We start from the raw sequence: 17,559 nt of genomic DNA, 5'->3' as shown, positions 1-17,559 counted from the left end.
GCTGCACCGCCACAATTACGCAGCAGGCAGCCATTTTGCATTATAGCAGTGGCCATCCCTCCAATCATATGGCAGGTACGACAATGGAGACGCCATTCACAGCATCACCTGATGCTCCCTCCATTCACACACAAGCCCCTTGCCGAGCTCCCTCCGTTCACACACAAACCCCTTAGACACTCAGCATAGCGGCAATGGCGCTGTAAACCTCACTGTTCCAATGTTACTATGGTTAGGCTGTCTTCCCTTTTGAGGCACCAAGGACTCTTGCCTTGGTAGAGCCAGCTTTTCAAAGTTGCAAAACTGAAGGCATATGAGTGCTGCATGTCAACTACAAAATTGAGGAACCGTCGTTGTATTGCAGTGAATTAGATTCAGACTTATTTAAAGCAGCATTTCAAACATTTAAATTGCAATGCCGTCACGTCAGGCCGTCAGTACCGCCACAGTACTTCCCCTCCTGTGACAGAATTGACACACTGCAGTATGGCGCTCGGCTTCATGGCAGACGGCTTCACCTTTTTTTTACTTTTTCATGGGATGTGAGTGTTGCTGGATAGGCCAGCATTTATTGCCCATCCCTAATTTCCCTTGAACTGAATGGCTTGCTAGACTATATCAGAGGACATTTATGAATCAACCACATTGCTGTGGGTCTCGAGTCACATGTGGACCAGACCAGATAAGGATGGCAGATTTCCTTCCCTAAAGGACATTAGTGAACCAGATGGGTTTTTACAACAATTGACAATGGTTTTATGGTCACCATTAGACTAGCTTTTAATTCCATATTTATTGACTGAATTCAAATTTCACCACCTACCGTGGTGGGATTTGAACCCATGTCCCCAGAACATTAGCCTGGCCTCTGGATTACTAGTGCAGTGACATTACCACTACGCCACCAATCCAATAAGAGAACAAAATTCAGCCCTATGTTTCTATTTATATAGTCCAGGATTCTGTATGCTTTATTAACCACTTTCTCAACCTGCCTTGCCACCTTCAATGATTTGTGCACATGTACCCCCAGGACTCTCTGTTCCTGCACCCCTTTTAGAATTGTGGACTTTAGATTATATTGCCTCTCCTCGTTCTTCCTATCAAAATGCATCATTTCACACATCTCTGCATTAAAATTCATCTGCCACGTGTCCACCCATTCTACCAGCCTGTCTATGTCCTCTTAAAGTCTATCACTATCCTCCCTCACAGTTCACAATACTTCCAAGTTGTCATCTGCAGATTTTGAAATACTGCCCTGTACACCCAAGTCAAGGTCATTAATAGAGGCATAGAGCACAAAAGCAAGGAAATTATGCTAAATCTTAATAAAACAATGGTTAGGTATCTGCTGGAGTATTGTGTTCAATTCTGGGCACCACACTTTAGGCAGGATATCAGAAGAGATTTACCAGAATGGTAACATGATGAGGGACTTCAGCTACATGGAGAAGCTGGGGTTGATCTCGTTAGAGCAGAGAAGGTTAAGAGGAGATTTGATAGAGGCGTTAAAAATCATAAACGGGTTTGATAGAATAAATAAGGAGAAACTGTTTCCAGTGACAGAAGAGTCAGTAACAGAGGTCACAAATTTAAGCTGATTGACAAAAGAACTCAGAAGCGACATGAGGAAACTTTTTTTTGTCTCAGTTGTTATGATCCGGAATGCAGTCCCTGAAAGGGTGGTGGAAGCAGAAGCAATAGTAACTTCCAAAAGGGAATTGGATAAATATTTGACAGGGGAAAAAAACTGAAGGACTATGGGGAAAAAGCAGGGGAGTGGGACTGCTTGGCTATCTTTACCAAAGACCGGCACAGGTAAAATGGACCAAATGGCCTCATTGGTGCTGTATATTTCTATGATTCTATGATAGAAATCTGTCAGTCTCAGTCTTGAAAATTTCAATTCGAATGAGAATTCTAACCTTCCACTATCCTTTGCTTGTAAAAGTGATTCCTGATTAGTCTAGCTCTAATTTTGATTATTCCTGCTTTATTCTGGATTCCTCCACAAGAGGAAATAGCTTCTCTGTATCTACTCGATTGAATACTCTTATCATTTGAAACACCTCAAATATATCACCCCTCAACCTTCTATGCTCATGGGAATACAACCCAAGTTGATATAACCTGTCCTTATAATTTAACCCTTTAAGCACTGGTATAAATCTGGTGAATAAGCGCTGTAAACCCTTCAAAGGCCAATTGATCCTTCTTAGGATGCGGTGCAGTCTGAGCATATACCTTTTATGGAAGCTAACTCTCACTGCCCTAAAACTACTTGTACGGTAGCAGCACCCAAGAGTGCAATAATATGACTTCCCTGGATTTACATGTCTTACATGCTCCTTCAATTTCTCTGAAGACAGTCACAATCAACATTGGGTGAGGCAAAGTTTGGTTTGAATTGTAAGCTGTTTTATTCCGCAGTGGGTAAAATACATAGAACAATAGGGTTGATGGGAGTTATTTGGCACAATCAATATGAATTCTGATCCGATACTGTTACAAAAATAAAGAAAATGCAAGTGCTAGCCCATCCTGTGGGTTGTCTAACTCAACTTAAAAGCACAATTTCTCTGTACCTATTGCCTAGGATAACAACTCGTTTACATCCATCTGCTGTTCAACTGTCCCTTGATATCGTGTGCTGATATTTAAAAGCCTTTCTCAAAGCCTCAGAAACAGTGTGAAGTATTTTTTCTGAAATGGCATTGGTGAATTGGCCATTTTTGGCCTCTATAATGCTACCAATGTGTTTCTCTCAATCACTCTCTCACCTGCCAATGGATCCACAACCACAACATTGGGCTGTACTGAGAAGCAAGCTCCCTTTAGGCAAGCTGATGCATAAAACAGGTTTTAATAGGGGCTCACTTACAAGTCTTTACATGGAAAAATGGATTTTTAAAAAACTATGACAGCCTGATGTAATAACTCAGAAAATAAGCGGTGAGATGAAAGCTTGAAGTGTTCTAAGACTCACTTTATTACAAGGAATTAATAAGTTAGAATTTCAAGCTAGAACATTTCGGGCCCTATAAAATAGCAGAAGTAAAGCTCACTATATATATGCATGCAGAACAACTTATTGGGAGATAATAATCATTCCAATGGTATTTTGTTCATAATAGCAACTTCTTTTGGGCCTCCTTATCTCAAGAGACAATGGATACGCGCCTGGAGGTGGTCAGTGGTTTGTGAAGCAGCGCCTGGAGTGGCTATAAAGGCCAATTCTGGAGTGACAGGCTCTTCCACAGGTGCTGCAGAGAAATTTGTTTGTCGGGGCTGTTGCACAGTTGGCTCTCCCCTTGCGCCTCTGTCTTTTTTCCTGCCAACTACTAAGTCTCTTCGACTCGCCACAATTTAGCCCTGCCTTTATGGCTGCCCGCCAGCTCTGGCGAATGCTGGCAACTGACTCCCACGACTTGTGATCAATGTCACACGATTTCATGTCGCGTTTGCAGACGTCTTTATAGCGGAGACATGGACGGCCGGTGGGTCTGATACCAGTGGCGAGCTCGCTGTACAATGTGTCTTTGGGGATCCTGCCATCTTCCATGCGGCTCACATGGCCAAGCCATCTCAAGCGCCGCTGACTCAGTAGTGTGTATAAGCTGGGGGTGTTGGCCGCTTCAAGGACTTCTGTGTTGGAGATATAGTCCTGCCACCTGATGCCAAGTATTCTCCGAAGGCAGCGAAGATGGAATGAATTGAGACGTCGCTCTTGGCTGGCATACGTTGTCCAGGCCTCGCTGCCATAGAGCAACGTACTGAGGACACAGGCCTGATACACTCGGACTTTTGTGTTCCGTGTCAGTGCGCCATTTTCCCACACTCTCTTGGCCAGTCTGGACATAGCAGTGGAAGCCTTACCCATGCGCTTGTTGATTTCTGCATCTAGAGACAGGTTACTGGTGATAGTTGAGCCTAGGTAGGTGAACTCTTGAACCACTTCCAGAGCGTGGTCGCCAATATTGATGGATGGAGCATTTCTGACGTCCTGCCCCATGATGTTCATTTTCTTGAGGCTGATGATTAGGCCAAATTCATTGCAGGCAGCCACAAACCTGTCGATGAGACTCTGCAGGCACTTTTCAGTGTGAGATGTTAAAGCAGCATCCTCAGCAAAGAGGAGATTAACAACAACAAATTAAATCCTCAGCAGAGTCGGTCTAGTCAGATCTCGTTTCATGCATAGTTCATGTGCCAGCATTTACATCCATCATTGATTAATTCTGAAATAGTAAAATATTCTGATTAACTTTACAATGAATAAATATGCATAAGCCAGTATAGCTATAGAAAAGGCTAACTGCTGTTGAACTCTAAAAGGAATATTATATATAATACTAAGACTTGGAAAAACGTAACAGAGAAGAATGGTATTACAAATCATGGTGTCCTCAATCAGAGAATCAGAGATCGTCAGAAAAATAAGGCAAAGTCATGGATTCTTTTGCATAGGTCAATAACCAGAACAGATTTGCTTTTCATTGATTCAACTTTAATTGCCAATCACATATTATATAGAGTTCCATGTACAAGTATATATGTGATTTTAAAAATTCATTTGCCAAACAATTATGCACATAAAAACATTTATTTTTGTAAAGGGACACCATATAAGAAATAGTAAATTTCAACTATAGTTCTTTTTAAAATAAAAGGGGATTGTTTAAAAAGGATGTATACCATGGTGATACCAGTGAAATGTATAGTGTGATATGTATACATACCTATAAATGGTATATATATCTATTTATATATATATATATATATACACAAATGGCATGGACACGATGGGCCGAAGGGCCTGTTTCAGTGCATGACTCTATGACTCTATGACCCGAACAGGCACAGGATTGAAATGTCAAGTCACTGCACTTCAGCAGAAAATTCTGGAACTTAAACACCTCAATACAAATGACCCAGAATTTCTTCAAACTTAGCTTACAATCAAAATGAGATTATATCCAGAATTGTTATATGTCCAACCAGGAAGGATGCAGTCCAAATATGATTCTAAGTAATGAAGCAGGACAAGGAAACTAAAGGTAGGAAAAGTTTAGGAAACAGTGACCATGCCAGTTGGATTCAGTTGGTAGTGTCTGGTTCAAGCCTCACTCCAGGACTTGAGTAAATAGAACAAAGAACAAAGAAAATTACAGCACAGGAACAGGCCCTCCAAGCCTGCGCCGATCCAGATCCTCTATCTAAACATCACGCCTATTTTCTAAGGGTCTGTATCTCTTTACTTCCTGCCCATTCATGTATCTGTCTAGATACATCTTAAAAGACGCTATTGTGCCCGCGTCTACCACCTCCGCTGGCAACGCGTTCCAGGCACCCACCACCCTCTGTGTAAAGAACTTTCCACGCATATCCCCCCTAAACTTTTCCCCTCTCACTTTGAACTCGTGACCCCTAGTAATTGAATCCCCCACTCTGGGAAAAAGCTTCTTGCTATCCAACCTGTCTATACCTCTCATGATTTTGTACACCTCAATCAGGTCCCCCCTCAACCTCCGTTTTTCTAATGAAAATAATCCTAATCTACTCAACCTCTCTTCATAGCTAGCGCCCTCCATACCAGGCAACATCCTGGTGAACCTCCTCTGCACCCTCTCCAAAGCATCCACATCCTTTTGGTAATGTGGCGACCAGAACTGCACGCAGTATTCCAAATGTGGCCGAACCAAAGTCCTATACAACTGTAACATGACCTGCCAACTCTTGTACTCAATACCCCGTCCGATGAAGGAAAGCATGCCGTATGCCTTCTTGACCACTCTATTGACCTGCATTGCCACCTTCAGGGAACAATGGACCTGAACACCCAAATCTCTCTGTACATCAATTTTCCCCAGGACTAGGCTGGAAGTTCAGTGCATTTCTGAGGAAGTGTTGCACTGTTGAAGGTGTCCTTGTGACATTAAATCAAAGCTTTGTCTGTCTCTTCCAGTGGTTCAAGTGGAAATTATAGATCCCATGACACTTTTCAAAGCAGAGCTGTGAATTTAACTGGTGTCAAAGAACAAAGAACAAAGATAATTACAGCACAGGAACAGGCCCTTCGGCCCTCCAAGCCTGCGCCGATCCAGATCCTCTCTCTAAACATGTCGCCTATTTTCTAAGGGTCTGTATCTCTTTGCTTCCTGCCCATTCATGTATCTGTCTAGATACATCTTAAAAGACGCCATCGTGCCCGCATCTACCACCTCCGCTGGCAACGCGTTCCAGGCACCCACCACCCTCTGCGTAAAGAACTTTCCACGCATATCCCCCCTAAACTTTTCCCCTTTCACTTTGAACTCGTGTCCTCTAGTAATTGAATCCCCCACTCTGGGAAAAAGCCTCTTGCTATCCACCCTGTCTATACCTCTCATGATTTTGTACACCTCAATCAGGTCCCCCCTCAACCTCCGTCTTTCTAATGAAAATAATCCTAATCTACTCAACCTCTCTTCATAGCTAGCGCCCTCCATACCAGGCAACATCCTGGTGAACCTCCTCTGCACCCTCTCCAAAGCATCCACATCCTTTTGGTAATGTGGCGACCAGAACTGTACGCAGTATTCCAAATGTGGCCGAACCAAAGTCCTATACAACTGTAACATGACCTGTCAACTCTTGTACTCAATACCCCGTCCGATGAAGGAAAGCATGCCGTATGCCTTCTTGACCACTCTATTTACCTGCGTTGCCACCTTCAGGGAACAGTGGACCTGAACACCCAAATCTCTCTGGACATCAATTTTCCCCAGGACTTTTCCATTTACTGTCTGGTCCAGGCTTTCATTCCTTTTGCAGCCACTGTCACTAAAACAAATTAGCAGTTGTTCAATTCACTAGGTGCTTATAAAATTGACTTTGACATTGCCACTAGGGTTGTAGTGTAAATGCACCCTGAATGGAATAATTTGGGAAAATAAATAATGATTAATAATAGGATAGAAATAGGTTTATTAGTGCAAGGTATTACATGCAAATTGACAACCATTTTGCCTAGGAAACAACAGTGACTACAGTTCAAAAATAACCTATTGGATGTGAAGTGATTTGGACAGGCTGAGGATCTGATCAGGTGCTATACAAATGCAAATTCTTTGTTTCTTCTTTTCACATTTGGTGATACCCTACCCTATAACTGTCACCTTGGTTTCTCGATATAAAAACATCTTACCTTGCCATGGTTAAAAGCCTTTGCTTCATCTTCAAGACTCTTCTCATAGCAATGGCAGTGCAAAAAAAAGCCATTCTGTTGCAGGGACATTTTCATAATCATCAAAGGGATATTTACAGCAGGGAATGGAACACTTTTCCACTTTGGGTACCTACTGCCATCTACAGGTCAAGCAAAAAAATGAGTTGCAGAATAAAGCTTTCTGAATTCTGCTGACCAACAACGTGGTCTAGACTTTCCTCATAATTCCTGCTCATACAACAGCGGAATTGAGGTGGAGTGAAATTAAACGGTGCTAAAAATTGTGAAATTTTAAGCGCAAGTGAATTGTGCCCATAACTACTTTATGCTTGAGTGTCTGCAATCTTTTACACAAGTTTATCTCAATTGCAGAGCAGTGTCTGCTGCAATGTGAATTTTTCAACTTCCTGCATCAGCCACCCTGTAACTTTCTAACCAGTAATGCTATTTTTTGATGAATTATAGACAGTTTTGTGCTGAGAACATAAAGACAAAATGACAATGCACTAACCCGCTATTTAGTTTGTTCTATCCTTTATTCTTCTCATTGGTTACATGTTTTCCATCTTTAGCATAGACTTTCCACATGGAATTGCACAACATGCCTCATAACTTAGAATCATACTGCATAGAAGAAGGCCATTTGGCCCATCATGCCCTGTGCTGGCTCTATGAAAGAGCTATCCAATTCATTCCACTCCCCTGTTCTTTTCCCTTGGCCTGCAATTTTTTTCTTTTTTAACTATATATCTAATTCCTTTTTGAAAGTTACTGTTGAATCTGTTTCCACCATCCTTTCCAGTAATGCAGTCCAGATCCTAACAACTTGCTGAGTAAAGAAAAAGTCTTATTTTCCACTTAGCTTTATTTTTAACCAATTATCTCCGGTTACCCATTTTCAGTTTTCAAGTACCACATGGGTGGAGTGTGCATGCTAGGTGCTAGGCATGGCCTAACCAGTGGTCCTAAAAGGGGCCATTTGCACGCTGTTCAAAAACAGGTGTAAAAGTGTGTCTTGATTTTGAATGTTCTACCAGGTCCCAAAAAACCTTCATATTTCAAAGAAGAACTGGATGTTCAGAAGCGCTATAGGGAGTTAGAGAATGAAGAAGAGAACACAGCTTCTTAGAGAAGAGAAGGTCAAGAGGAGATTTGATAGAGGAAACTAGACAGAGCAGATAGAGAGAAACTGTTCCCATTGGCAGAAGAGTTGAGAACCAGAGGACACAGATTTAAAGTGGTTAACAAATAGGGAAAGCTTTTTACTCAGTGAGTGGTTAGGATCTGGAATTCCCTGCCTGAATGAGTGGTGGAGGTAGATTCAATCGTGATTTTCAAAAGGGAATTTCATAAGCACCCGAAGGGGAAAAAAACTGCAGGGCTATGGGGAAAGTATGGCAGAGTTGGACTAGCTAAATTGCTCTTGCAGAGAGCTGGTACAGGCTCAATGGGCCAAATAGCTTCCTTCTATGCTGTAACCATTCTGTGATTCTATTCTGTGAAGGAGGTATCACCATACCTGTTTGAGGAAATATCTGAAGCCACCCCATCTACCAAGCAAATATTTTATTCCTTTCCCACTGCTGACCATTCCTCCTCTGCTAAGAAAAGTATCACCCTCTCCAACTAACGCAAGAATCAGACATCTGCCATGAAGGCACAAATCACGATCCCCTGCTATTCCAACCCACCCCTGGCAACTCCCCAACTTCTGAGACAAAAATCTGATGCTGCTACCCCCATAGTCCCATGCTGAGGTAAAACTCTCAATGGGTTAACGCCATCCCCTTCCCACCACCACCCCCACCCACAATCTCCATAGATGACACTGAAATCACAGATCCCACCACTGACACAAGTAATCACACTCTCGCAGATAAAATTCGATCACTGGCGTATGTTTGTTTCAAGCTCCTTTCTTCCTCTTTCCTGAACTTCACTCCTTCTCTCTCATATTCTCTCTCTGTTTCCCTATCTCTTACAATGGCCTGAAGCTCCTCACTGGACTCCATCAACATCTTAAACTTCAGCGCACCCTTACCCAATATTTCACTGCCCAGCCTGCCTAGCTAAGGCCTAATAACCTGAAACAAAACACTGCATTGCAAGTCCCCAGAAGCACCACACAGCACAACCTACTTCAAAGAACACAGTGAAGCCAATATAACATAACCAAGCAACCTGACTACAACTCCCAGAAAATACTGCATGGCCTCAAGTCCCACCCTCCTTTTCAACTCTCAGAATCCCTAAGCCACACATTTTGCTACTTGCTTGATCATGACCTGACTGCCACCCATTGACAACCCCACTTTCTTGATTTACAGGCCCCACTCGATCACTCTCACTAATGCCATTTTCCCTCCCAATTTGAATCCTTTACCTCCAGATTCCCTGCTATCCTTTAAGGCACTATCTTTGCCTTAGACCAGGCTGAGCTGGGTTGCAGTCCCAGCAGTGGTCACCACTCCCAGTGGCACTGCTGGGACTAAGAGCTGCCAGCCCGCTGATTGGCCTCCACGGGTATTTTACCCATGGCAAGCGGGTGGGCTGGGGACGTGAAAGGCCGCCCGGTGATAGCTGCTGGCCTTTCCGCGCCCCGGTGGGGGGACATGGCAGTGGGGCACAAGGTGCCCGATCGAGGGCCGCCCCCACCTCCCAACCCATCCACAGGACCCAAAACACCCCACTCCCCCCAAACGACCAGTCCAGCCTCACCAGGGAAGGACTGATCCCCCTGGTGAGGCATGCCCCTACTTACCTTCCCTCCTCGATCCATGGCGTTGGCTGGGCTGCAGTCCCAGCAGTGGCCACCGCTGCCAGCCTGCTGATTGGCCAGCAGCTCACAAAGGCGGGACCTCCTCCCTCAAGTGGGTGGAAGTCCCGCCTCGGGACAATTAAAGCCTGGGACCCGTAAAATATGGGACAGATCCCCAGGCTAGGCGGAAGCGGGTTCACCACCGACTTTCACGTCAGAGTCCAGCTCCCATCCATCCACTGTAAAATTCCGGCCATAGAATCATAAGAACGTTTAAGGCACAGAAAGCGGCAACTTAGCCCATCGTGTTCATGCCAGAAATATAAAACCTATTCCATTTGTAGTTAGACATTTCTAAAGGTAGCACAAACCAGATCCCCAGTTCAAATTGGCTGTCTTGAACTATTGATTTAACATTTTCATTGAAAGCATTTTTTTTATAATTAAGCCCTCCCCTGCATCCTCCTCTGTATGACTGCTTCTGTTATTTCTATTTTTAGCTGGTGAATGAACAACAGGAGAGTCGACCCCTCCTGAGCCCCTCGATTGATGATTTTCTACTTGAAGCAAAAGCCGACAGAGTTTCACGTACACCAACATCAAACACAGCAGGTGACCATTAACCTGAGTATATCCAAAAAAAGAGACTTATCTTAATAATTATTTTAAAATATTCTCCCAGTAACAATCCGGTGATTTATTTGGGATTAATATGCAACAGAATTAGTTGCTATTTATGGAAATTGGAATCAAATTTTATGAAAATTAGGAAGTATCTGTAGTATTATATAACAACTTATTGTGATTTTTATATCATTAATGCTCAATTATTGAAAGTTTGTGTCTTTAATTAGAATGCAATTTGACAGCAGAATAGAATATTTTAAAAATAAAATTATTTAGAAATTGCTAACAGAAACAGGCCATTCAGCCTAATCACCGTCTTGGTATTTATCCTCCACAGGTAAAGCAATCACAATCTCATGTGCCCACTCTGTTCCAATATCCTTTTATTCCTCATTTCTTTCAGTCACTGATCTGACCTATTCTTAACTGTTGGTGCGGTCTCTGCTTCAGTTGTTAATTCTGTTAGTGCATTTCACAGCTTCACCTCCCTCTATGTAAAAACAAAATGTCTCTTACTCTCTGTCCTAAATCTCTCATAATTAATGTTATATTGGTGTCCCTATGAGGTACAATTTCAGCCTTACAACCCACTGTGTGTAAAAAAAGGTTTCTCTGCTGCTTTCTGCCCTTGCATTAAATCTTATATCTCTACCTTCATTCTAAAGCCTTCAATCACTGAAAACAGTCTGGGGGTGAAATTCAACTAGGGCGGGGGCGCAAAACAGGAGTAGTGGATCAGCTGCCCGTTATACGACATGCCCAATTTTTCTTTCCATTTGCTCTGAAAATATAAAGCACATAAACAATATACTCGAAAGCCATTTTTGTGCATTTTACAACTATGTAATAATACATAATGTAAAGATACACACACTTTCTTACATGTGGTCCATATAAACCTTCTGAGCTATGTATTTAAACTGAGATATATTTAATCATGCTGAGCTGTTACAAAAAGGATACAGTTGCATAAACCATGCATGAGTGTCAGAAAGTATGAGAAGTGACATTAATAGGCCATCTACTTTAAACATGAATATCAACATCGGGTTTCTTTCATGAATAATTAAGGTGTTAGCTTCCAGCAGACTTTCTCCATTGGTTTGTTGTTTGCTGTGCAGTTTCCTTTAAGTTTTATGTGAAGCAGTACAGTACAGGTCATTTATTCACTCCATGAACAAAAGTATTGAAGGTTGTATCATCTGGTCTCATTAATGCTTCAATTTCATCAGTAAATTGCTTATTCACTTACATATGCTATAGGCTAGAATGCCTGCCAAAAACACATGAAATGTTGGCTCAGTAACCTCTGCTTTAGTGTTTTCTTTAGATTCGTTCATGGGATGTGAGCATCGCTGGCTAAGCCAGCATTTATTGCCCATCCCTAATTGCCCTTGAGAAGGTGGTGGTGAGCTGCCTTCTCGAACCCCTGCAGTCCTTGGGGTGTAGATACACTAACAGTGCTGTTGGGAAGAGAGTTCCAGGATTTTGCTCCAGCAACAGTGAAGGAACGACGGTATAGTTCCAAATCAGGATGGTGTGTGGCTTGGAGGGGAACTTGCAGGTGACGGTGTTCCCAAGCATGAGCTGCCCTTGTCGTTCTAGTTGGTAGAGGTTGCAGTTTTGGAAGGTGCTGTCGAAGGAGTCTTGGTGAGTTGCTGCAGTGCATCTTGTAGATGGTACACACTGTTGCCACTGTGCGTTGATAGTGAAGGGAGTGAATGTTGCAGTTGGTAGTTGGGGTGCCAATCAAGTGGGCTGCTTTGTCCTGGATGGTGTTGAGCTCCTTGAGTGTTGTTGGAACTGCACCCATCCAGGCAAGTGTAGAGTATTCCATCACACTAGTGCCTTGTAGATGTTGGACAGGCATTAGGGAGACAGGAGGTGATTTACTCGCTGCAGAATTCCAAGTCTCTGACCTGCTCTAGTAGCCACAGTATTTATGTGGCTGGTCCAGTTCAGTTTCTGTTCAATGGTAAGCCCCATGATGTTGATAGTGGGGGATTCAGCGATAGTAATGCCATTGAACATCAAAGGGGGATGGTTAGATTCTCTCTTGTTTGAGATGGTTGTGTGGCATGAATATTACTTGCCACTTATCAGCCCAAGCCTGAATGTTGTCCAGGTCTTGCTGCATATGGACACGGGCTGCTTCAGTATCTGAGGAGTTGCAAATGGTACTGAACATTGTGCAATCATCAGCGAACAGCCCCACTTCTGACCTTATGATAGAGGGAAGGTCATTGATGAAACAGCTGAAGATGGTTGGGCCTAGGACACTACCCTGAGGAACTCCTGCAGTGATGCCCTGGAACTGAGATGATTGACCTCCAACAACCACGACCATATTCTTTTGTGCTAGGTATGACTTCAATCAGTGGAGAGTTTTCCCCTGATTCCCATTGACTCCAGTTTTGATAGGGCTCCTAGATGCCGTAACCAGACAAATGCTGCCTTGATGTCAAGGGCAGTCACTCTCACTTCACCTCTGCAGTTCAGCTCTTTTGTCCATGTTTGGACCAAGGCTGTAATGAGGTCAGGAGCTGAGTGACCCCAAACTGGGCGTCAGTGAGCAGGTTATTGCTGAGAAAATGCCGCTTGATAGCGCTGTCGACGACCCCTTCCAACACTTGATGATTGAGAGGAGACTGATCGGGCGGTAATTGGCTGGTTTGGATTTGTCCTGATTTTTGTGGACAGGCCATACCTGGGCTATTTTGCACATTGCCGGGTAGATGCCAGTTTTGTAGCTGTACTGGAACAGCTTTGTTAGGGGTGCGGCTAGTTCTAGAGCACAAGTCTTCAGTACTATTGCCGAAATGTCATCAGGGCCCATAGCAGTATCCAGTGCCTTCAGCCCTTTCTTGATATCACGTGCAGCGAATCGGATTGGCTGAAGACTGGCATCTGTGATGCTGGGGACCTCAGGAGGAAGCCGAGAGGGATCATCCAATCGGCACTTCTGACTGAAGATGAATGTAACTGCTTCAGCCTTGTCTTTTGCACTAATGTGCTAGTTTCCCTCATCGTTGAGGATGGGGATATTTGTGGAGCCTCCTCCTCCTGTTAGTTGTTTAATTGTTCACCACCATTCATGACTAGATGTGGCAGGACTGCAGAGCTTAGATCTGATCTGTTGGTTGTGAGATCACTTAGCCCTGTCTATCTGAGAAAAAAAAAGAACACCTCTGTTTTACGTAATCATTAAGTAGTTGCAAAAGTCCTTTTAAGTGCCAGTTAGAAATGTGCACTTAACCAGTATAGGTGTCTGGCTGATATAGCAGCGTATGAATGTTTACATGCACATATGGTGAGAAACTGGATCCTATATATGTCTGTTCATGTGTTTCATATGTATTATATATTGTGCATATTTTTAAAACATACATGCACATTATTATTTTATGGCACTGAGCATGTGGAGTTAGAGGATCTGCTGTTTTAAAACATTTCGAGGGTTACCATCAAAGCTTGACAGGGAATCTGTTACAGAAAGTAAATGTGGCAATAAATGCAAAACTTTTAATATATTACTAGCCATCTCCCATTAGGAGGCAAGACCCAGTGTAGTCTTCAAACAAAGCAGGGTTGGAGGGACTGCCTTAATTGGACCAGGACACACAGAGGCCATGTGTTCCCCATTTTAAAGTCAAATAGTCTATCCTTACTTTCATTAATATTCTGATTTTATATGATGATGGCAGCAATTTGGGAAGCAGGGAAGTAGCACAGGAGGTTTTCTACAGTGCACGTTAAGAAGCAGGGAGATTATCCAACAAGTTTACATAGGCAGTTCCTAATATAAATGTGGAAATAGAAATTTATAATAGAAGAAAAGTTGACACAAAATTGTAACAATAACATGACATCAGGAAGTAAAGTTTTGTACACAGGTGATGCACACAATCCTAAGTTTTTAATAAATGATAGTCATACACATGGTATAAACAGATGTGCAAAACAGTGCTCTGAGTAGGTTTCAAATGAAGAAACACCCCATTTTCTTTTTAAGAAAATGAGACAGAGTGGTGCTGGCTTTTTGGCAATCAGAGTGGGAGTAGAAGTAAGGGAAGCTAAAGAAATTGTTAAAAGAGGAACAATATGGGAGTGAACCTGGCCAACCAGAGAGACTTGTCAGGACAGGAGTGGCATCACAGCAATCAAAGAGAGTCTTTAGGACAAGAGGGAGCAGGAGATGCCTGAGACAAAGCTGGATCTGGCAAGTCTTTGAGGTAAACCAAACTAGTACTTTATGAAGCTGTTGCATTTAACTGGATCCATTTACTTTTGAATTTAACATGGTCTATATTCATATAAATAGTGTAAGCACCCACTCTTAAACCAATTTTCAAAACCAGTATGGTTAGCCTTACCATGCCCTATCACTTAGGCTTATTAACCTCTCAGGTCGGCGATGACTAGTTCTGATCAATTTGCATTAAACAATTTGAAATAATTTACTACTTTGGGACAGTGGGCTAAATAAGTGAGAATTTGTGAATGAATGGTGAGCTAATGGGAAAATAATCCAGATTGTTTTAAAAAGTGTGTGTTTAACTGATATGTGCACTTAAATGGGTTTTGCTGTATTACCATAAGCTGAATGGCCCCAAAAACCTTATATGACCATTTATTGAACAATTCATTGCACATTTATGAAATACAGACATCTGTTGGCATTCTAGGTTGCCAAGAAGTTGCCTGAGTGTGTTTTAGGTTTTTGGATGGTGGGACATGTTACGTGATGTGTTCACATTGTTGGGCACCACCACAAAATCTCTTCCACCCCTTCCACCATATCAGAAATTATAACACGAAACTTGTATTGGTCATAAGGCCCTTAGATATTGAACCAATCATATGTGATCCATTGCATCCAAAAGCGAAACTTTTTTTTTGAGGAACATTCAATTACAACCAACCACCTTCCACAAAATGTCATAAAAAAAAGCATGTCAGCTTTAGGAGTTTATGCTGAATGCTACTGTGAAGCAGTTCATGAGTCCAAAGGTGATTAGTTAAACTATGTGACTGACAAGAACACAAAGTGGGTAGTTTTAACTTAACCTATCTGACAGGTAACTGATAGGATCAGACCCACTGCCTGGTTTACACTCAGCCTGATTTTACTTCAATGGAAAGTAGAATCAGGCGGGTGTAAAAGGGAGACCAATTCAATCTCATCAGTTTCTCGTCAGTTAGGTTAGGATAAAATTAACCACTTCTAACAGTTTAAATCTATCAAAGGGCATCAAATATTTACCAGCCTAACCTGAATATTTTGATTGTAAAATTAGGCTTCGTAGGGGGCGATGCTACGGAAGCCAGAGGGCCTCAAAATGGCGGGCGCAGCACTTCTGATATGGCCCTTGCAGCACCCCATGCTTGGAAGGACCCAAGCATTGGTGTGCTGTGCATGCACCGGAAGCATACAGAGTGGGCAGTGATGTCAAACAGCCTCTCAAGTTGATTTGACACAGGTTCTGCAAACCTGGACTGCGTAGGTCCTGTTAACGCCCTCTCCTAATCACTCACAGCCCGACATGCATTCAGCTGCACGAGGGCACCTCCCCCCCACCACATACCCCCCCCCCCCCCACCCTCCCCCCAGTCATCCAACTTTCAGGTGAGGTGCTTTTGACTTATTTCTGCTCTTGCAAGGTTTGTGGAAGTACTGTGGTGTGTTCTTGAAGGAGTTTTGGTGGCTTCCTGGTTTTGGAAAGGATTGTTGCTGCATTCTGATAGGGAGGTCAGAGGGGATTTGTGACCTGTCCACAGAAGGGCTGCTACAGTTAGAAAGGCTGTAGTTAGAATCTCTCTTGGTCTGCAATATGACAGGGAATTCAAGCTGAGGCTATAGAGTGGGAAATGTGTGCAGAGTGAGTAGGAGGAAGAGAGCTCTCCACAGAAGGTTCTACCCACCAAGGGTCTTGAGGAAGCACTTTTCCTATCTTCACCTCAGCCAGGAGCAATGCCTGAGGCGACTGCAATTCACCAAGAAGGTGGTCACTGAACTGTGCCACCACCTTAGCGCCTGCAGCCTCGCAGCAGGGCAAGGAAGGTGCTGCCAGTGGCTGTCAAGGTCACCATCGCTCTCAACTTCTACACAGCCGGATCCTTCCAGGTGGGAGCCTTCTATCCTGGCAGCAGCCACAATGCTTTCATCCTGAGGCAGCCTGCCGTTCCTGTCATCTTCATGCCACCATGAAGAACCAGAGGCTGCTTGCTTGGAGACACAGGATACCCACTACACACATGGCTCATGATTCCCCTCCACTGCCCGAACACACAAGGACAACGTGCTTATGATGAGAGCCGCTTTGCCACCAAGAACATCATAGAGCACACCATCGGTGTTTTCAAGCAAAGGTTCCACTAGGGGGAGCCATACAATACTCACCAAAACAGGTCTCCAAATTCATGGTGGTCTGCTGTGTCCGCCACAATTTCACTATTATGAGGGCACAGCCCTTGCCACCAGGCTTGTGTAGGCCACCTTGGGAGGAGGAAGAGGAGGCACCCGGGATCCTTTTGCTCTGGAAAAGCTGCCCATGAGCGCCGACTGAAACTCCAGTTCCCTTAGGATGTCATTCCATCACCATCATTGTTCAACACTTTGCCACATCACCATATATCTGCTACGTCCCATCATAGTAGCATCCTCTTGGCCAAAATCCTGCATTAAAGACCAATGACAAAAAACCTTTCCATAACAGTTTATCGAATAACACATCCAATAGTATATACAAAACTGAGTTAGTCAGCCTTACTGTCTGTCTTGCCGGTGCTCTTGCTTATTCTAGTGCTCCTACACAATGCTACCCCAGTGACTGAAGCACAACTTTCACTGAGGGAGACTGCAGATAGCCTTTCAGAATGTCCTTGAGCAGCTTTGGGTCTTGAGAGCTCAGTTTTGGACTGCACCCCCTCAGCGTGGGTGGCAACAGTCTGGGCTGGCTGGCTC

At 43.4% G+C, this 17,559-nt stretch overlaps 1 protein-coding gene across 1 annotated transcript in view; it reads left to right on the top strand.

Annotated features, from left to right (window-relative positions):
• pex5la (peroxisomal biogenesis factor 5-like a) overlaps nucleotides 1–17,559 on the top strand; it is a 132,112-nt gene that overhangs the window by 22,590 nt on the left and 91,963 nt on the right. The window contains exon 2 of the mRNA XM_068041475.1: nucleotides 10,469–10,580. Within this exon, the coding sequence (XP_067897576.1) occupies nucleotides 10,469–10,580 (112 nt within the window). The remainder of the gene's footprint in view (nucleotides 1–10,468; nucleotides 10,581–17,559) is intronic.

This window comes from Heterodontus francisci, chromosome 11, assembly GCF_036365525.1.
Source record: "Heterodontus francisci isolate sHetFra1 chromosome 11, sHetFra1.hap1, whole genome shotgun sequence".
Classification (NCBI taxonomy): Eukaryota; Metazoa; Chordata; class Chondrichthyes; order Heterodontiformes; family Heterodontidae; genus Heterodontus; species Heterodontus francisci.
This window is presented reverse-complemented; position numbering and strand designations above follow the sequence as displayed.